At 40.0% G+C, this 22,529-nt stretch overlaps 1 protein-coding gene across 1 annotated transcript; it reads right to left on the reverse strand.

Annotated features, from left to right (window-relative positions):
- Nucleotides 1-3,489: 3,489 nt before the first annotated feature.
- LOC142178331 (uncharacterized) lies at nt 3,490-3,900 on the reverse strand. The gene has a single exon (XM_075247662.1). The coding sequence runs from the start codon at nt 3,898-3,900 to the stop codon at nt 3,490-3,492; it is 411 nt and encodes a 136-aa protein (XP_075103763.1).
- Nucleotides 3,901-22,529: the final 18,629 nt, after the last annotated feature.

Consider the following 22,529-nt stretch of genomic DNA (forward strand, 5'->3'; position numbering starts at 1 on the left):
TTTATGTGGGGGCGTTCGACTACAGAAGTCATCCACCTTGTTAGGAGATTGATGGAGCAGTATAGGGAGAGAAAGAAGGACTTGCGTATGGTGTTCGTCGACTTAGAAAAGGCATACGATAAAATTCCAAGAGAGGTTTTGTGGAAATGTTTGGAGGCTAGAGGTGTTCCTGTGGCCTATGTTAGTTTGATTAGGGACATGTATGATGGAGTAAAGACCCGAGTGAGGACGGTGGATGGGGACTCAGACCATTTTTCGGTTATGATGGGGTTACATCAGGGATCGGCACTTACCCCTTTTTTGTTTGCTCTGGTGATGGACGTACTGACGCGCCACATCCAAGAGAAGGTGTCGTGGTGCATGTTATTTGCAGATGATATTGTTTTGATTGACGAGACGAGAGACGGTGTGAACGCGCAATTAGAGGTATGGAGGCAGACCCTGGAATCTAAAGGTTTCAAGTTGATCAGGACCAAGACATAGTACTTGGAGTGTAAGTTCAGTAGTGAGAGTCAAGAAGGAGAAGGGGAGGTAAGGTTGGACTCACAGGTCATCCCTAGGAGAGGAAGCTTTAAGTACCTTGGGTCTATTATTCAGGGGGATGGGGAGATTAATGAAGATGTCACACATCGTATTGGGCGGGATGGATAAAATGGAGACTCGCTTCCTGCGTTTTGTGTGACAAGAAGGTGCCACCGAAACTTAAGGGTAAGTTCTATAGAGTGGTGGTCAGACCAACAATGTTGTATGGGGCTGAGTGTTGGCCAGTAAAGGTTGCTCATGTCCAGAAGATGAAGGTAGCAGAGATGAGGATGTTGAGATGGATGTGCGGGCACACCGGGTTAGATAAGATCAGAAATGAGGTTATTAGCGCCAAGGTGAGTGTGGCCCCTATTGAGGACAAGATGCGGGAAGCGCGACTTAGGTGGTTTGGTCATGTGAGGAGGAGGAGCACATACACCCCAGTGAAGAGGTGTGATGTTGACATTGGAAGGCCTACGGAGAGGTAGAGGTAGGCCTCAAAAATAGCGGGAAGAGGTGATTAGGCAAGACATGACGTAACTTCAGCTGACCGAGGACATGACCTTTGATAGGAAGATATAGAGGTCGAGGATTAGGGTAGCATAGTAGGTAGTCTAGAGTGTTCATAAAAGTAGTATTGACACGAAATCTTGCTTTCTGTTGGTAATATGTTTTTATGACTAACTGTTGTTTTCTTTCATTGTTGTTCACCTTACTATCTTGTTATTTTTATTCTGCTTTTGTATGGCTTTCTGGTACTGTCCCTTCTTGTCTATATTTTCATTAATGTGGTGCTTATACGTTCTTGAGCCGAAAGTCTATTGGAAACAACCTCTCTATGCTCACAAGGTAGGGGTAAGGTCTGCATACACACTACCCTCTCCAGACCCCACGATGTGAAAAAATACTGGGTATATTGTTGTATAAACGTATATTTGTTCATATCTGTAAATATCATCGGGGAAAGGATTAATAGCACATATTTTTCTTTTTTTCAAATCACACAAGTGTAGTTCATTAAATCTCTTACCTTTGTCCGAAAAATCATGCTGCTAAAAAGTGATCAACAAACATCTGGATATTAGTGTGAAGACACCAATTACGGTTACAATACAACTTGTACGTAGAGGCGGAGTCAAAATTTCAATTTTATGGGTTCTGAATTTTTGGATCACGACTTCAAGGGATTCTAGATTTAATATTTATACATATTTCTTGAATTCAAAATACTAAATACAATGTTTGAGCAAATGCTATTGGGTTCGGCCGAACCCATTGGATGGCTTGTGCCTCTCCCCTACTTGTACGACATTTTGTATGCTTTATCGAGACAAACAACCTTATTATTAGTTTTATCAAACACTAACAAACTATGTTAAGCAATAGTGTTAAATAGAGACATATGTATCATATCATCCGATTCCTTAATATATTTTTAAAAATCTTGGCCAGCTCATTCATGGGTTGTATCCACAGTTAGCTTAGATCACTGGTCATGTTCTAAACCATGTGCCCATGTGGCTAACATGCTAAAGTTGAAGCCGTAGAGGTTGTGCCATTAAGTTGTGATCAGGACATAATGCACCCCAATTACTGGAGGGTTGAAGTTACAATAATAATACTCCTATGCAGTTATACGATGATCTATTCATTAATTTGTACGAAATTATATATATATATATATATATATATATATATATTGTTTATCCGTAAAACGGTACAGTTGAATTTATACGTGGTTTCTAGATAAGTGAACTAATTTGATCCTGAAATAATATAATAACTGAATAAATACATAATACTTAGCCTTAGAATGTAGATGAAATAGCAAAGATGATGATTCCGTGAACACGGTTCCCGAACACAACAATGATGAGATCTAAAAGCAAGAAAGTGAAATTGTACAAAGCTTTGTATATAATATAGTATATGTTCTTGCCAGAAAATTTGTGTCCTTTACAATGATAACTGAGCTCACTATTTATAGCTATGCCTAGGGAAAAAGGTCCTAGGATCATGCCCTCCTTTAATGCCAATTATGAGGGTCATTGATAAAGATGTAACGTTGATTATAAATGCCAAATTCTCTGTAATGGACCGTCGCTCTTAATGATGTAGAATATTCCTTAGCAAATGCTACCGGACGTAGAGCATTTAATACACTTTTATAAACGTTATCCGTTCCGGTGACAAGCGTAGTAGCCGTGTTCGGTCCTCAACCATCGCATCTTGGATTCCACGTGTCCTCCTTTTAGTTAGTCACGTGTCATATCATATTTTACCCTATACAGATAGTCCCTCTGCTTTCCGGTGACATAACTTTGTGTTACCGGAAAGTTGGTAGAAACACCTTTTTGGCGAGAATTAGTATAACTCCATCTGAAGGTATCTGACAATTGATTAGACGTACGTCTCTCCGTATTTAATACCCCAAATACGCGTCATTCCATGATTCAGCATAACTTTTGTCGATTATCGAGGTAATCACGGCCATAAATTTAGCCGCCAGAATTTTGCTTATACTCAACTTTCTTTTCCTTTACGCTTCACATTTGCTTGAGTTTCTGATTTGCATCCTTGTTTTCCATCATTTTCCTATTTTCTTCAAAAACAAACTATTTACTTTATTCATTTCCAATGGCTTCTTCTTCCAAACGTGGTGATTCTTCAAAGAATAAGAACAAAATCGAGGACTCCATTTCTCCAACTGTGGATTCCATCATCCCAAAGAGGCTTAGTACTTCGAAGGATTTTGAAGAGAAATCCCCTACTGCTAACCCTCGTACATGGGTTGTTAGTAGATACGCTTCTTTCTCCGTAGTATGCTTTCAGTCACTGCCTCATTTAAAAACTTGCCAGAAAAATCCAATTGGGACAAAAACTGAACGAAGGGAAAACGAGTACAACACATACTTTCAGTTTGAGTGTTGTTCATCAACAATAATATATTTTGAGGTGTGAAACGTTTCAGTTGTTGCGCAGCTTGTCCCCATTCTGGTTTTCCAACTCGTATGAACCTTTCCCAGTGACAACTAAAATCCGGTAGGGATCTTCCCACGTTGGACTTAACATTCCCGCATTGAGCTTTCGGGTATTTTGTATTACTTTCCTTAGAACCAAGTCTCCTACTTTGAAAAAATGGAAACTGGCTCTTCGATTGTAATATTGCTCCATCCTCTGCTTTTGAGCTACCATTCTTACATGTGCTAAGTCCATGCGTCCCTCGAGCTGTTCCAAGTTGACTAGCATTGCTTCGTTATTTGATTCTTTATTTGTCTGAGAATATCTCAAAGTGGGTTTGCCCACTTCAACCGAGATTAAGGATTCAGCACCGTATACGAGGGAAAATGGAGTTTCTCCTATACTTGATTTGGCCATTGTTCGGTAGGCCCATAGAACTCCGGGCAACTCTTCGGGCCATTTGCTTTTTGCTGCTTCCAACCTTTCTCTTGAGGTTTTAAATGATCACTTTGTTTGTTGACCCCGCTTGATCGTTTGCGCTCAGATGATAAGGCGAAGATGTGATTCTCTTTATTTTCAAGTATTCTAGGAACTTTGTAACTTTTGCACTGATAAACTGTGGCCCATTGTCGCATGCTATCTCTTTGGGTATTCCAAACCTACAAATTATATTTTCCCACAGGAAATCGACCACTTCGCGTTTTTCGATCTTCTGATAAGAACCTGCTTCCACTCATTTAGAAAAATAATCAGTCAAAATTAAAAGAAACCTTACCTTTCCGAAAGCCGATGGCAGTGGTACGACGATGTCCATCCCCCATTTCATGAACGGCCAAGGGGACAAGACCGAATGTAAGGGTTATTCCGGTTGATGTACAAGTGATGCGTAGCGTTGGCACTTATCACATTTTCGTACAAAATCTTTGGCGTCTTGTTCCATGCGAGGCCAGTAATATCCTGCTCGTATCAATTTCATCACCAAAGATTTTACGCCGGAATGATTGCCGCATATCCCTTCGTGGATTTCTCTCATGACATAATCAGCTTCTGATGCTCCTAAACACCATGCCAATGGGCCTTGGAAAGATTTTCTATACAATTTACCTTTCCTGAAGCTATAACGTAGCTTTGGTGCGTAACGCTCGTGATGTTATTTTATTTATTTTTATTTTTTTTTCATTTCTCTAGTCCCAAACCATACTAGCCGTATTCACTTCATAGTAACCATCAGTATCAAGGACTGAACTCATCAGTTATACCACCATTCCGGACTCTGATCCCTTTATTTCCGTCGATGAACCTAAGTTTGCTAATGCATCCGCTTCTGCGTTATCCTCTCTTAGGATATGAGTGATTGACTACTCACAGAATCGTGCAAAAAGAGCCTGGACCTTTATCATATATTGCTGCATACGTTCTTCTTTGGTATCAAAGATCCCGTAAACCTGATTTACCACCAGTTGTGAGTCACATTTGATTTGGATAACCTCGGAATCAAGTCCCCGGGCCAATTCGAGCCCTGCAATCAAAGCTTCATACTCTGCTTCATTTGTTAATAAATGAATTTTTCTGATAACTTGCATTAAGGTTTCCCCCGAAGGCGTGATTAAAACTATTCCGAGCCCGGACCCTTTTACGTTCGAGGCTCCATCCGTAAATAAGATCCAAACCCCTGATGTCGATTCCGATACCATGACTGCCTCCTTAGTTGCCAAAGGTAGTAGTGCCGGACTAAAATCGGCCATGAAGTCAGCCAAGACTTGTGACTTAATTGCAGTACTCGGTTTATAATCTATGTCGAATTCACTCATTTCGATGGCCCATTTGGCCAATCTGCCCGAGAGTTCGGGTTTATGAAGGATGTTCCGCAAAGGAAAAGTAGTTACTACACTTATTGGGTGGCATTGGAAAAAGGGCCTCAACTTTCGAGCGGCGACTACGAGAGTTAAGGCCAATTTTTTCAAATGTGGGTAGCGAGTTTCTGCTCTCGTTAATATTTTTCTAACGTAATAAATAGGAAATTGCGTACCTTCGTCCTCCCGGACTAAAACCACACTTACCGCCACTTCTGAAATCGTGAGGTAGACCAGCAATGTTTCGCCTTCTTTTGGTTTCGAGAGCAATGAAGGGCTTGATAAGTACTTCTTCAGATCTCTCAAAGCATGCTGGCACTCCGACGTCTATTCGAAATTGTTCTTCTTTTTTAGCAATGTAATGAAGCGATGGCACTGTTCCGACGACCGGGAAATGAACCTGCTCAAAGCTGCTAACCTTCCTATGAGTCTTTGGACTTCCTTCACGTTTGATAATTGATCCGAGATATCGTCTATGGCCTTGATTTTGTTGGGGTTTACCTCAATTCCCCTTTGTGAGACCAGAAACCCCAGAAACTTACCGGAGCTGACCCCGAACACGCACTTTTTGGGGTTAAGTTTCATGTTATGCTTCCTCATGATATCTAATGTTCCTTGCAAATGTTTAAGGTGGTCACCTGCATTCAAAACCTTAACTAGCATATCGTCTATATAAACTTCCATGGTTTTTTCTATTTGCTTTTCAAACATCTTATTTACGAGTCGTTGATAAGTGGCTCCGGCGTTTTACAACCTGAAAGGCATTACATTGTAACAATATATACCGAAATTTGTTATAAATAAAGTCTTTTCCTGATCTTCCGAGTTCATCTTAATTTGGTTGTACCCGGAATAAGCATAAAGGAAACTCATCAGTTCATGTCCGGTCGTGGCATCAATCATTTGATCGATATTTGACAGAGGAAACGAATCTTTCGGGCACGCCTTATTATGATCTTTATAATCTACACACATACGAAATTTATTGTTCTTCTTAGGAACTACTACTACATTGGCTAGCCAGTCTGGATATCTTACCTCTCTGACCGAACTGATTTTAAGCAAGCGGGTTACCTCTTCTTTGACGAATTTATTCCTGGCCTCAGCAATAGGGCGCTTCTTCTGTCGTACCGGTGGTACGTTGGGATCCAAACTCAGCTTGTGCATGACTATTTCTATCCGGATACCTGTCATATCCTCGTGCGACCATGCAAAACAATCAATGTTAATTTTAAGAAATTTAATAAAACCAGACCTGAGCTCGAGGTGCATTCCTGTTCCCAAGTGAAATTTTCTTTCTAAAAATTCTTCGAACAATGACACTTGCTCTAGCTACTCTGCCGTGGATTTTGTTGCGTCCCTTTTTCCGGAACTTGGAAATATCTCGACACCTGATATTGTTCTGACAATTTTGCCCCTAGAATAACCTCTTCTAACTCAGGATTAGGCGCTAGTTCCTGTAATTGCTATGTCGTGCACTTCTTCCCTTTGCTGCTGGAAACTGAGATTGCATTCATCTCCCTTGTTGCCGGTTGGTCACCTCTTATCTGCTTGATTCCTTCGGGCATTGGAAACTTCAGTAATTTGTGATACGTCGAAGGTGTGGCTTTCATCTCGTGTAGCCATGGCCTTCCTAAGATGATGATGTATCACATATCACCATCCACTACTTCGAAGAGAGTTGTTTTCATTACTCCTTCAGCGATCGTGAGCAACAGGATCTCTCCCCGGGTCGTCACGCTCGCAAGGTTGAATCCAACAAGGAGTTTTGTTGCCGAAATAATGCTTCCGGTGAGTTTAGCTTGTTCCAATACCCTTTATTGTATGATATTAGCCAAACTTCATGGATCCACTAGAACACACTTAATTTTAAAATCTAACAAATTTAAAGAGATTACCAGTACGTCATTGTGTGGTAACAGTAATCCGTCTGTGTCCTCCTCCGTGAACGTGATATCGTCTTCCTGGAGTCTTTTGCTGTGAGTTATCGATATGTTAGTCTTTTTTGCCACCGAAAAGGTGATTCCATTAATTTATTTTCCCCCAAAGATCATGTTGATCATCTGGCGTGTGGCTTCTTCTCCTGCTTTTGAAGATTCCGTGTTGTTGTGACCGTAATTGTTCTTAGCTCGATCACTCAAGAATTCTCGGAGATGACCATTCTTTAATAGCGTTGCCACCTCCTCCCGAAGATGTCGGTAGTCCCCTGTCCGGTGACCATTCGTCCCTTGGTATTCGCACCATAAATTGGGATCCCTCTGGCTGGAATCGGGCCTCATAGGTCTCAGGAATCGTGCTTCTTTAATATTCCTCATGGCTGACACTAGTTCCACTACACTGACATTGAAGATATATTCTGATAACCTGGGGTTAGAAAGATCTCGAGACCCCGTCGTTTGTTTATCTTGAAGTGATCTATTATTTCGATCACGATCAGTCCCTCTGTCAATGGTGAACTTGTTTGCTGCTCGAAATTTTCTACCACGGCCTTCGGTACGCTCGTAGGGCAAAAACCAACCCCTCGTAGTCCGCGTATCCGCGTCTTATTCATCTTTTGATTTTTCTTTGTTCTTCTCCCGTCCTTTGGCCGATGATGTAAAACTGACTTGGTCATCTTCGATCCTTATCTTCGACTCGTACCGATTGTGAACATCTACCTAGGTTGTTGCTTGAAACTTAAGCAAGCTCTCCTTCAGCTTCCGGGAAGCGTCTGAACTTCTCGGATTCAATCCTTTGATGAATTCTTCAGCTGCCCATTCATCTGGGGCGGCTGGGAGCAACATTCTTTCTTTCTAAAATTGGGTGACAAACTCTCATAACAATTCTGATTCTCCTTGTGCGATTGTGAATATGTCGGCCTTTCGGGCTTGCACCTTTCTGGGCCCGGTGTGAGCTTTAATGAAAGAATCTGCGAGCATCTAAAAGGAATCTATGGAATGCTCGGGCAGTAATGAATACCACGTTAGGGCTCCCCTCATGAGGGTTTCACCGAATTTCTTTAGAAACACAAACTCAATTTCATGAGGAGCTAGATCATTTCCTTTCACCGCCGTTGTGTAGGTGGTAATATGTACCTGTGGGTCTGAAGTTCCATAATAATTTAGAATTTTAGGTATTTTGAAATGGTTCGGGATCAGTACCGGTGTCGCACTTGGCTTGTACAGTAATTGAACATACTTCTTCGAGTTTGTGCCTTTTAATACTGGTGGTGCGCCCGAGATTTGATCCATGCGGGCGTTCACTTCCCTCATGAACCGTAAAAGCTCATCTTTGAATGAATCGTTCTCGTTATTAAGACCCAATCTGCACCCCCCAGCCCCATCAGAGCCAACTTCACCCCTGGGAGTGTTGTTATCGATTCTCTATGTTGTTTGGTCTGCGGGAACAACGGGAGGAATCAGATCGCGTCTGTTTGCATTTGTGAGGCCCTATAAAATTTTTGCAAAAAAATAATGTTTCGTGGTGCCGAATTGGGCTTACGTGTTTGAGGATTGTATAAATTCTTCGCGGCTCAGATTTTTTGGGTTGAACAATGCACTGAGGGATAAAGGAAAATCATCCAGAGGATCGGTGATATGATGTATAAGCTTGAGCTACCACCTGGGATGTCATTAGTGCACCTGGTGTTTCATGTGTCTATGTTGAAGAAAGTAGTTAAGGACCCGAAAATCATTTTTTTGGTTGAGACTAGTTAGTGAGAAATTGACTTATGAAGAGATTCCAGTTTCTATTATTGATCGGCAAGTCCGAAAGTTGAGAAATAAAGAAATCACCTCCGTGAAAGTGTTATGGCAAAACCAACAAATTGAAGAGGCTACTTGGGAGGCCGAGGAAGAAATGAAGAAGAAGTATCCTTATTTGTTTGAATAACCATGTACTTATAAGTTGTACTCTATGAAAATGCTAAGAGTTACTTTCTATGAATTATGTATCATTTTTATCGTTGATGTTAAGGGTGTTCCTTTCTGGTAATATAATTGTTTGTGAGGCCACAATTGGTGTTGTTTTGTGTTATGTTACGTCGTTGGATTATGTATATGTTGTTAGGATGTGTTTTTGGGGTGCTCTGACAGGTGGATAGGCCCAGTTACAGGGGAGGATCTAGCGAAAATTTTGGAAATTTAGGGAGTTAGCCAAATTTTGAAACTGATATGTGTGTGAATTAACAGTTGGGCCACATACGATGCTAATAACAGATTTTTACCCTCATTCGAGGACGAATGATCCTAAGTGGGGGAGAATGTAAGGCCCCGTAAAAGTCTTGCAAAAAATAATATTTCGTGGTCCTTTATGCGACCGCAGAATTACTCTGCGGACCGCAAAATGGCCGCAGAGTGAGGCAGAAGAGGGGCAGTTTTGGATGTCATTCTGCGGTCGACTACGCGACCACAGAACTGTTCTGCGGTTCATTATGCAACCACAGAACGGGTCTGGGGGCCGCATAGTGACGGCAGACTCAGGCAAATTTTTGCTAGTTTTTGGACACCAATTATGAGGCCGATATGCGATCCGCATATCGATTATGCGGTCCGCATATCGATTATGCGATCGCAGACCTTGTTCCGGAGCTTCATTATTGGATTTTTATAACCCGACCCAACTTCGTTAAATAGACGCAATGGACCATTTTTGACCAAAAAACTGATATTTTAGAGTGAGAGAGAGTGCCCTAGAGTGAGAAGGTGTTCTTCAATAATTGTTCTTCAATTCTTGCTCAAATTTTGGAAGATTAAGAAGGGAAACTCACTAAGTTTTCATCCTAGAGGTAAGATTCTACACCCTAACCCTCAATTTCGAATTTTGTCTAGAAATGGGTAGTTAACAAGGTAATATTTGAGCATGAGAGTTGTTTATTTTACATGCATGTGTTATCAAAGGGTGTAGGAAGATTGTTGAGCTAAAAATGGTAAAGAATGGGTTATGGCAATTCGCAATTTGGAAGTTCAATTGGGCCAAATCTCGCAAGCTTTGAACACAATGCTCAAATGAGCTAGAACCATGATCATCTTCCTAATTTTGGTTCAATTTGTCATATTTCTAAAATATATTGAAGTTGCTAAGAATTCCATAACATTTTAGAGTTTAAGAAAGCTCAATTGAGGTATGTTGGCTAAACCTTTCTCCTAGAATTGAATTCCATGGTATCCATGTAATCTATGTAAGTCCCGAATTGTTCATTATGAAAGTGGCTATTCTGAGTAAGAATGGGTTGAAAGATACATGTTCAATAAGTATCCCAAATGCTTTATCTATGTTATGTTATCAATTGAGGATGTGTTAAAAAAATATGGGCTGTGCATTAAAAATATTCGACTTCAAGTCAAGTTCAAACGAAGGCTATTATACCAAATTTTGTGGAGAATCTTTATGTGCCTTAGATTCTTAATTGCTCACATATGTACTACATGCCTTGATTTGAAATTTTATTGTTGTTGATGATGATATTGATGTTAGAAAGTGAAAGAGTGAGCATGAAATACTAAATACGACCAATGTGCCAAGAATAATTTTATAATTATGGCCATTAGTGCCAATAAAATGAAAGGATGTGAAAGAAGTATTAAATGCGATGATTGATATAAAAAGGTTGATGTCTCGAATCAGACAGCCTAGCCGATCGGGTCGTGATCGGACATCGTATCGCACACATAATGGTGATTGTGCTGGAAATTGTAATTGAAATGGTGATTGTGGTCGATGTCCCTAACGGATAGCCTAGCCAATCGGGCCGTGATCGGACTCTGTGTTAAAGACGGTGGTATTGATATTGAGAGTAATTATGGTTGATGTCTCTAATGAGATAGCCTAGCCGATCGGGTCGTGATCGGACTCCGTGCTGAGAGTACGGTGGTATTGGTATTGTGAATAATGGTATTATGAACAATGGTATATCGATACTAAAAATCTCCCAATATGAGATATGGAAAATAGTTTGAACATTGTTTTGATCCTAAAGTGAGGTTTGATGTGTTTAAAGCTTCCATTGATATTATGATATTCTTGTTTGCATTATTATCATTCTATTGAGATGGTGTTTTGTCATTCATACTAATATTATTCCATGTGTACTAACGTCCTTTTTGTCGGGGGTGCTGCATCTTCAATGGATGCAGGTGGTTCCACAGCAGGAGACATTGATCAGTGATAGCGGTACATCCTCTTCCCAACTGACTTGGTGAGCCCCACTTTATTACTGGGTCATGTATCTTTTGTTCCTCGTGTATTATATTTTAGGTATAACCGGGGCCTTATTGCCGGTATTATCATAGTACTCTTTTGTATCTTTTAGAGGATCCGTAGATATAGTGTGGGTTGTATATTGGTGCTGGGAAAATCAAACTCGTTATGTTGTGTTGGAATTACTATTTCCTCTTCAGATTATGAAAAATATGTGTGAAATTGGGACTTTAAAACAAAGTAACTAATGGTAAGAAATTGGTATTGCAGATATGATCACTTTATTATTTGATTAACAAAAACATATATTCTCTTTATTCATGAATGAGTTTGGGTAGAAGGAAATCTAATAGGCTTGCTCGGTCGGGTTCACTCGGTTGAGCGCCGGTCGCGCTCCTCGGTTTTGGGGCGTGACAATCTTGGTATTAGAACCTAAGATTTTAAAGTGTCCTAGGATGTCTCGGAGCCGTGTCTAGTAGAGTCCTTATTATCGGTATGTTGTCGACCACATCTATAATTAGGATGCTATTTAGGCATTTAGGAATAATACCCCTCTTTCATGTTCTCTATCGTTCGATAAAGCTGATGGTAAGATTGTTCCTTCTTTAACTCGTGCTTTACTTTAACTTTCAGTACATGGCACCTAAGAAGAAGGCAAAAACTGGCCCAAGAGCCAATGTCACCCCGGGAGTGACAGTTGACCCTATAATTGATGATGCGGGTGAGCACCCGAGGAGTGAGAATATTCCTCCAGTTACTACACTGCCCGACTCTACTACAACTGATCAAACCACACCTATCCCTACACCTACCGAGGGTGCAATGGTCCCTCCAACTTATATACCAGTTCTACCTCCAGTTCCAGCTTCCGATTCTGGTGTTTTTGATGTTGATCTTAGGGAAGCCATACAGATGTTGGCTCAGATAGTGGCTTCCGAGGCCCAGAGGTCAAATGTTGCACCCACTTCTTCCAGTCAGCCAGGTGATTCCACTAGTTCCTGGGTGAACATGTTTCTCCAGTTGGATCCTCCAGTGTTCACGGGTACTAACCCAGAGGAGGATCCCCAGGACTTCATTGATGAGATGCACAAGACTCTCCGAGTTATGTGTGCTACTGAGATAGAGGCAGTGGAATTGGCCTCCTACCGCCTGAAAGAGATGGCATATTCTTGGTTTGAACTATGGGAGGAGTCCCGTGAAGAAGGGAGCCCTCCGACGAGATGGGGAGAGTTTGTCGATGCCTTTATTGATTATTTCTAGTCTGTCGAGACTAAGGCAACCCGTACTGCTGAGTTTGAGAACCTGAGGTAAGGTAGCCTGAGTGTGTGGGATTACCATATAAGATTCGCGTACCTGTCTAAGTATGTTATTTACATGTTGCCCACTATGGAGGCTAGAGTGCGTCGATTTGTATAGGGCCTTAGTCCATTGGTAATTAATGAGGCCGCTATAGCAGCCTTGAATTCTGATATGAACTATGAAAAAATGGTGACATTCGCTTAAGCAACAGAGACTCGCAAATTAAGGGACAGAATAGAGCGCGAGGGTAGCAATAAGGCCCGGTCTGCGAGCAACTTGGGTGGTTATTCTGGTGGTGGAAAGTTAACATTCAGGGGAGGGTCGTCAGGGCCATCCCAGCCCTTTGCTCAGTCTTCGGCTAGTGCACCGCCATCAGGGCCCAATCAGCAGCAGCAGGGGAGCCGTTTCAGGCCTAGTTAGGGCAACAAGGGCTCCTATCAGCAGGGTCGTCATAGTGGTAGATTCCAACAGCAAAGGAGGCCCCCATGCCCTAGATGTGGAAAGATCACTTAGGAATATGCTACATGGACTTACCCATATGTTATATATGCGGACTAAAGGGTCACATTCAGAGGGATTGTCGTTTGTCCCGCTAGGGTGCGGGTAGGGCCCCAGCACAGCTAGCCAATTCTGCAGCTTCTACATCCGCAACACCTCCTCCAGCTCGGGGCACTCCAACACCCGTAGGGCATGGTGCAGCTAGGGGCAGAGCACAGAGTTCGGGAGGATTCGGCCGTTTTTATGCTATGAGGGGTCGCCAGAATTCAGAGGCTTCTCCAGACGTTGTCACAGGTATATTGACTGTCCAATCTCATGATGTGTATGCTCTTATTGATCCCGATTTCACTTTGTCATATGTCACACCTTATGTTGCTATGGAATTTGGGATAGAACCAAAATATCTTCATGAGTCGTTCTCTGTATCTACTCCGGTTGGTGAGTCTATTTTGGCCGCCCGAGTTTATAGGGATTGTGTTGTCACGTTGCGTGGCCGGGACATCGTGGACGATCTTATTAAATTGGGAATGGTCGATTTTGATGTGATAATGGGGATGGATTGACTTTATTCTTGTTTTTCCAAGCTTGATTGCCGAACATGACTGTTAGGTTCGAATTTCCAAATGAGCCAGTTATTTAGTGGAAGGGTGATGATGTAGTGCCGAAGGGTAGGTTTATTTCTTACCTTAAGGCCACAAAGATGATCAACAAGGGGTGTGTTTACCATTTGGTCCTGGTTACAGACACCGATGATGAGGCACCTACACTTGAGTCCCTGCCTGTTGTGAATGAATTTCTAGGAGTCTTTCCGGATGAGCTCCCTGGGATCCCACCAGACATGGAGATTAATTTAGGGATTGATGTGATGCCATACACGCATCTTATATCTATTCCACCCTACAGAATGGCACCGGCAGAATTGAAGGAGCTAAAGGAACAATTGAGAGATTTATTAGAAAAAGGTTTCATCCGACCGAGTGTGTCGCCTTAGGGCGCACCTGTACTCTTTGTAAGAAAGAAAGATGGGTCACTACGTATGTGTATTGACTACTGGCAACTCAACAAGGTCACAATAAAAAATAAATACCCACTGCCAAGGATATATAACTTGTTTGACCAATTGCAAGGTGCTAAGTACTTTTCCAAAATTGATTTACGATCCGGGTATCACCAATTGAAGATCAGAGAGCAGGATGTTCCGAAAACAGCTTTTAGAACTAGGTAAGGGCATTTTGAATTTCTGGGGATGTATTTTGGGCTAACAAATGTTCCAGCAGCTTTCATGGATCTTATGAATCGGGTTTTTAAGTCGTTCCTCGATTCCTTAGTGATAGTGTTCAGTGATGATATTCTTGTATATTCACGAAGTCGAGAGGACCATGTTGATCATCTCAGGGTAGTTCTGCAAACCCTGTACCAACACAAATTATATGCAAAGTTTTCAAAATGTGAATTTTGGCTAGAATCTGTCACATTCTTGGTTCATGTTGTCTCTAGTGAGGGAATTAAGGTTGATCCTCAGAAAATTGCAGTTGTAAAGAATTGACCGAGGCCTACAACCCCAACAGAGATCCACAGTTTCTTAGGCTTAGCGGGGTATTACAGAAAGTTTATGGAAGGGTTCTCAACCCTTGCCTCTCCGTTGACTAAATTGACAGAAGGAAATTAAGTTCCAATGGTCAGATGCTTATGAAAGGAGCTTCTAAGAGTTGAAAGCAAGATTGACTACGACACTGGTATTGACCCTACTAGAGGGTATAGATGGATTTGTGGTATATTGTTATGCTTCAAGAATCGGGCTTGGATGTTTATTAATGTAACATGGCAAGGTTATACCTTATGCTTCTAGGCAACTCAAGAATCACGAAAAGAACTATCCAACACATGATTTAGAACTTGCGGCTGTAGTATTTGCATTGAAAACTAGGTGTCATTATTTATATGGGGTCCATGTGGATATATTCACGAACCATAAGAGCCTTCAATATATTTTCAAGCAGAAGGAATTGAATCTGAGGCAGAGAAGATGACTTGAGTTACTTAAGGACTACGACATTGAAATTCTATATCATCCGGGGAAGGCTAATGTTGTGGCGGATGCTCTTAGCCGGAAATCTATGGGTAGTTTAGCACACTTGGAGGCATACCAAAGGCCATGGGCCAAGGAAGTTTACCGATTGGATAGTTTGGGAGTACGTCTTGCGGACTCTAGTGAAGGAGGGGTAATTTTGCAAAATAGGGCTGAATCATCACTTGTTGTGGAAGTCAAGGAGAAACAATACAACGATCCATTGTTGGCACAATTGAAAGAGGGGATTCATAAACATAAGACCATGGCCTTTTCTCTTGGCATGGATGATAGTACACTAAGGTACCAAGGGCGAGTATGTGTTCCAAACGTGGATGGTCTCCGTGAAAGAATTATGACTGAAGATCACACTTCTAGGTATTCCGTACACCCGAGTTCTACAAAAATGTATCATGATCTTAAGGATGTCTATTAGTGGAATGACATGAAAAGGAATGTGGCGGACTTTGTGGTAAGATGTACGAATTGTCAGCAAGTAAAGGCCGAACACCAACGGCCCGGTGGGTTGGCACAGAACATAGAAATTCCAATGTGGAAGTGAGAAATGATTAATATGGACTTTGTGGTAGCATTACCGCACAGTCCGTGCAAGTTTGACTCAATTTGGGTGATTGTGGATCGACTCACGAAATCAACACACTTTTTTGCCGGTTAAGTCTACCTACTCAGCGAAACAGTATGCTCAGTTGTATATCAAAGAAATAGTCAGGTTGCATGGCACTCCAGTTTCTATCATTTCTGATCGGGGAGCACAATTCATGGCTAATTTTTGGAAGAAATTTCAGCAAGGTTTGGGTACTCAGGTGAATCTTAGTACAACCTTTAACCCGCAGACTGACGGGCAGACAGAGCGGACTATTCAGACGCTTGGGGATATGTTGCGCGCTTGTGTTTTAGACTTCAAAGGAAGGTGGGATGATCATTTGCCACTCATAGAATTTGCCTACAATAATAGTTATCATGCTAGCAATTAGATGGCACAGTTCGAGGCTTTATATGGAAGGAGATGTAGATCCCCTATTGGGTGGTTCGAAATTAGTGAAGCAGAGTTGATAGGGCCAGACCTCGTGCATCAGGCCATAGAAAAAGTTAAAATTATTAAGGAGCGGTTGAAGACTACTCAGAGTCATCAGAAGTCCTATTCGGATGTTCGTCGTAGGAATCTAGAGTTCAAAGAAGATGATTGTGTATTCTTGAAGGTTTCCCCCATGAAGGTTGTAATGCGATTTGGTAAGAAAGAGAAATTGAGTCCGAGGTATATCGGACCGTACAGAATCATCTAGAGGATCGGTGATGTGGCATACAAGCTTGAGCTACCACCTGGGATGTCATTAGTGCACCCGGCGTTTCATGTGTCTATGTTTAAGAAAGTAGTTGGAGACCCGACAATCATTGTTCCAGTTGAGACTATTGAGGTTAATGAGAAATTGACTTATGAAGAGATTTCAGTTTCTATTATTGATCGCCAAGTCCAAAAGTTGAAAAAATAAAGAAATCACCTCCGTGAAAGTGTTATGATGAAACCAGCAAATTAAAGAGGCTACTTGGGAGGCCGAGGAAGAAATGAAGAAGAAGTATCCTTATTTGTTTGAATAACCATGTACTTATAAGTTGTACTCTATGAAAATGCTAAAAGTTACTTTCTATGAATTATGTATCATTTTTTACCGTTGATGTTAAGAGTGTTCCTTTCTGGTAATATAATTGCTTGTGAGGCCACAGTTGGTGTTGTTTTGTGTTATGTTACGTCGTTAGATTATGTATATGTTGTTAGGATGTGTTTCTCGGGTTCTCTGACATGTGGATAGGCCCAGTTACATGGGAGGCTCTAGCAAAAATTTTGGAAATTTAGGGAGTTAGCCAAATTTTGAAACTGATATGTGTGTGAATTAATAGTTGGCCACATACGATGCTAATAACAGATTTTTACCCTCATTCGAGGACGAATGATCCTAAGTAGGGGAGAATGTAAGGCCCTGTAAAAGTTTTACAAAAAATAATGTTTCGTGGTGCCGAATTGGGCTTACGTGTTTGAGGATTGTACTCTGACTTTTTGGGTTGAACAATGCACTGAGGGATAAAGGATAATTTTTGGCAGAGAAATGCATTTCTGCGGTCCATTATGCGACCGCAGAATCACTATGCGGACCGCATAATAGTCGCATAGTGAGGCAGAAGAAGGACCGTTTTGGATGCCATTCTGCGGTCGACTATGCGACCGCAGAACTATTCCGCGGTTCATTATGCGACCGCATAACGGGCCTGCGGGCCGCATAGTGACCGCAGACCCAAGCATATTTTTGCCAGTTTTTGGACACTAATTATGTGGCCGATGTGCGGTCCGCATATCGATTATGCGATCACAAACCTTGTTCCGGAACTTCATATTAAGTTTTTACAACCCGACCCAACTTCGTTAAATAAACGCAATGGACTATTTTTGACCAAAAATCTGACATTTTAGAGTGAGAGAGAGTGCCCTAGAGTGATAAGGTGTTCCTCAATAATTATTCTTCAATTTTTGCTCAAATTTTGGAAGATTAAGAAAGGAAACTCACTATGTCTTCATCCTAGATGTAAGATTCTACACCCTAACCCTCAATTTCGAATTTTATCTAGAAATGGGTAGTTAGCAAGGTAATTTTTGGGCATGAGAGTTGTTTATTTTACATGCATGTGTTATCAAAGGGTGTAGAAAGATTGTTGAGCTAAAAATGGTAAAGAATAGTTTGTGGGATGATGGAATACTCCATAAAAGGACCTTGAAACCTTAATGCACACCTAGTGTTTAATAAAATGCTCAAATGAGCTAGAACCATGATCATCTTCCTAATTTTAGTTCAATTTGTCATATTTCTAAAATAGATTGAGTTGCTATGAATTTCGGAATATTTTAGAGATTAAAGAAGCTCAATTGAGGTATGTTGGCTAAACCTTTCTCCTAGAATTGAATTCCATTGTATCCGTGTAATCTATGTAAGTCCCGAATTGTTTATTATGAAAGTGGCTATTCCAAGTAAGATTGGGTTGAAAGATACATGTTCAATAAGTATCCGAAATGCTTTATCTATGTTATGTTATCAATTGAGGATGTGTTAAAAATATGGATTGTGCATTAAAAATGTGCGACTTCAAGTCAAATTCAAACGAAGGCTATTATACCAAATTTTGTGAAAAATATCTATGTGCCTTAGATTCTTAATTGCTCACATATGTACTACATGCCTTGATTTGAAATGTTACTGTTGTTGATGATGTTGATGTTAGAAAGTGAAAGGGTGAGCATGAAATACTAAATACGGCCAACATGCCAAGAATAATTTTATAATTATGGCCATTAGTGCCAATGAAATGAAAGGACGTGAAAGAAGTATGAAATGCGATGATTGATATAAAAAGGTTGATGTCTTGAATAAGACAGCCTAGCTGATCGGGTCATGATCGGACACCACGTCGCACACGTGGTGATTGTGTTGGAAATTGTAATTGAAATGATGATTGTGGCCGATATCCCTAACGGATAGCCTAGCCGATCGGGTCATGATCGGACTCCGTGTTAAAGGCGGTGGTATTGATATTGATAGTAATTGTGGTTGATGCCTCTAATGAGATAACCTAGTCGATCGAGTCGTGATCGGACTTCGTGCTGAGAGTACGGTGGTATTGGTATTGTGAATAATGGTATTATGAATAATGGCATATCGATACTAAAAATCTCCCAATGTGAGATATGGAAATTAATTTGAACACAATCTTGATCCTAAATTGAGGTTTGATGTTGTTTAAGGCTTCCATTGATATTATGATATTCTTGTTTGTATTTTTTATCATTCTATTGAGAGGGTATTTTTTCATTCATACTAATACTATTCTATATGTACTAACGTCCCTTTTGTCGGAGGCGCTGCATCTTCAATGGATGCAGGTGATTCCACAGCAGGAGACATTGATCAGTGATAGCGGTACATCCTCTTCCCAACTGACTTGGTGAGCCCCACTTTATTACTGGGTCATGTATCTTTTGTTCCTCGTGTATTATATTTTAAGTATAGCCGGGGCCTTGTTGCCGGCATTATCATAGAACTCTTTTGTATCTATTAGAGGCTTCGTAGACATAGTGTGGGTTGTATATTGGTGCTGGGGAAATCAAACTCGTTATGTTGTGTTGGAATTACTATTTTTACTTCAGATTATGAAAAATATGTGTGAAATTGAAACTTTAAAACGAAGTAACTAATGGTAAGAAATTAGTATTCCAGACATGATCACTTTATTGTTTGATTAACGAAAATATATATTCTCTTTATTCATGAATGAGTTTGGGTAGAAGAAAATCTAATAGGCTTGCTCGGCGAGTTCATTCGGTTGAGCGCCGGTCGCGCTCCTCGGTTTTGGGGCGTGACAGCATTATTCGAACACCTGATAGCGCCTGTTTCAGTTCCGTCATAACCTGATCCTGCCACGTGAGATGGCCTAGAATTACTGCCTGTTGCTCTTGCAGGATCCTCACAACATCCGCTACTTGCTCCTCGTCAGCATCATCGGGAGTTCTTTCCCGAACCTGTCAAGGGTACTGTCTGTCATGCACCAGCGTGGTGTCATTTTCCTCATTGCGGGTGTCACTTATTGAGTCCTCGAAATGAGGTTGATCCCCTTGAATTTCGGGGTTGTGTGCATCGTTAACAGTGTTATCTGCCATTTTTTGCGATTTTTTCTAAGACAAAATGGTCAAAACTCGTTAGTAAAAGAGATTAGGATCAATTTAATTGCACAACTGTCTAGGTCCCACGGTTGGCGCCAAACTGTTTACCCGTAAAACGGTACAGTTAAATTTATACGTGGTTTCTAGACAAGTGAACTAATTTGATCCTGAAATAATATAATAATTGAAGAAATACACAATACTTAATCTTAGAACGTAGATGAAATAGCAAAGATGATGATTCCGTGAACATGGTTCCCGAACACAACAATGATGAGATCTAAAAGCAAGAAAGTGAAATTGTACAAAGCTTTGTATAGAATATAGTATATGTTCTTGCCAGAAAATTTGTGTCCTTTACAATGATAACTGAGCTCACTATTTATAGTTATGTCTAGGAAAAATATCCTAGGATCATGCCCTCCTTTAATGCCAATTATGAGGGTCATTGATGAAGATGTAACGTTGAGTATATATGCCAAATTCTCTATAACGGACTGTCGCTCTTAACGCTGTAGATTATTCCTTAGTAAATGCTACCGTGCGCAGAGCATTTAATATACTTTTATGAACGTTATTCGTTCCGGTGACAAGCGCAGTGGCTGCGTTTGGTCATCAACCATCCCATCTTGGATTCCACGTGTCCTCTTTTTAGTCAGTCACGTGTCATATCATAAACTTTTATATATATAAGTTTATGCAAAAATGCATGAAGTTATCATTGTCTCAAGTTCATGAAAAAATACCTAAAGTTTGCTTGCTATCCAGTTGTGAAGTTAAGCAATTGGATATTTCCGCTAAACTAAATATTTTATGTACATATTCATATAATTGATTTTATTTTATTTGCTAGCTGTCCTTCATACTTTAAAAAGAACTGAATGATGCAATTGATTAAATGTAGATCTGTTTAATCAAAGGAAGAGTGATCGATTTTCACTAAATATTTTCTTTTTTATCCTTTTTTTAATTGATACACCCATGCACTATAAATTTTAAATTCGTCTCTAGGCGAATGACGTCTCATATTTTAAGTTGATTTAAAGCATATAAACTTTGTAAAAATTTAGAAACATCAGATACTTAAATGGGGTCTGGAAATACTATCTGTGCGCTCCCCAAGATAAATGCGGTATTTTTTATTTGTACTAATAATATGTGAGGCTAAATACTATATTGACCCTGGTCCAAAGATAAATTGGGTGACGAAATTCGGGTCCAATATTCAAAGGAAATTGACTTCTATGCATTGGCCGGACTTTCCAAAGCAATTGGCAGTGTCACACAAAAAATGACAGGCAAGATTCATTGGCACTTCGTAATCACTAATTCGTTATTGACAAACTTCTATTGAATAAATTAATGAACTCATCTTTAATTGGTCTAGCTGTGTCACGCTACTCTCAAATCTCAATCATGTTGAGTCCTTTCTGATTATTTGTGTTCAAAAGTGAAGTTTTCTTTTATTATTTTATGGGAATACTATTTTGTTCTAAAGACAAGTCTAGTAGCAACGGGGAAGCGCTATACGTTTTTATGGGTGATCAAGATTTGATTCTTGCATCCACTCTCTTCATTGAGAAAGATAAGACTATTTATATTTGATATACTTATAATTTGAATAGTAGAAAATAATTTTAAAATTTTTTAAATTATTTTTTTATTTTAAAAAGAGTCATATAACTTAAATAAATATTTGTAATGAATTATAAACTTTTACTCTCTGCACGGACCATGACCTTTTTATTTCTTTATATTACTTGCTAAACTTTTCATGATAAGAGTAATATTGTCAACATATCAAAACTATTTTATACTTTTGGAATATCAAGAATGTGTATGGGGCCTTTTTATATATACTTATAGTTTAATCTCTTCAATGCAACTTCAGATTTTGAATCTTAAGTTCTCAAACATAAATTTCTTCTTCGAATTTTTAACAATCCAATATACAATTCAACGTTCAAATCTACTCCAAATGAGCTCAAAATTTAAAATATAACTTTCAAATATCATAAAACATAAATCCCAATCATCTAATTGTCAAGACAATAACAAATTTAATAAAATTATTTTACAACTAAGAAGAAGAAGAAATTGTAAGCACAAAAAAGTACTCAAATATTAGGTATTAGTTAAATTTATACAAATTCAATAGATGACGAAAAAATGAGCGCCATAACAATTTTTTTACGAATGTGTAAGGGGTAATAGTATTTTCAAGAGGAAAAGAAATTCCTTTGAGAAAAATGAATAAAAATACAAATATCTTCCAAATGTCCGAGTATAATATTGCGTTTGGGCCGTCTCTAAAGTAGCCGCCAAGCTGGAAGGCAAAATCAAAGACCAAAACAAAATAGAAAAATACAAAGAATATTAACATGTTATATGATAGGATTAAAATCTTAGACGCGTAAAATAAAAACAG

This window comes from Nicotiana tabacum, chromosome 24 (assembly GCF_000715075.1).
Source record: "Nicotiana tabacum cultivar K326 chromosome 24, ASM71507v2, whole genome shotgun sequence".
Classification (NCBI taxonomy): Eukaryota; Viridiplantae; Streptophyta; class Magnoliopsida; order Solanales; family Solanaceae; genus Nicotiana; species Nicotiana tabacum.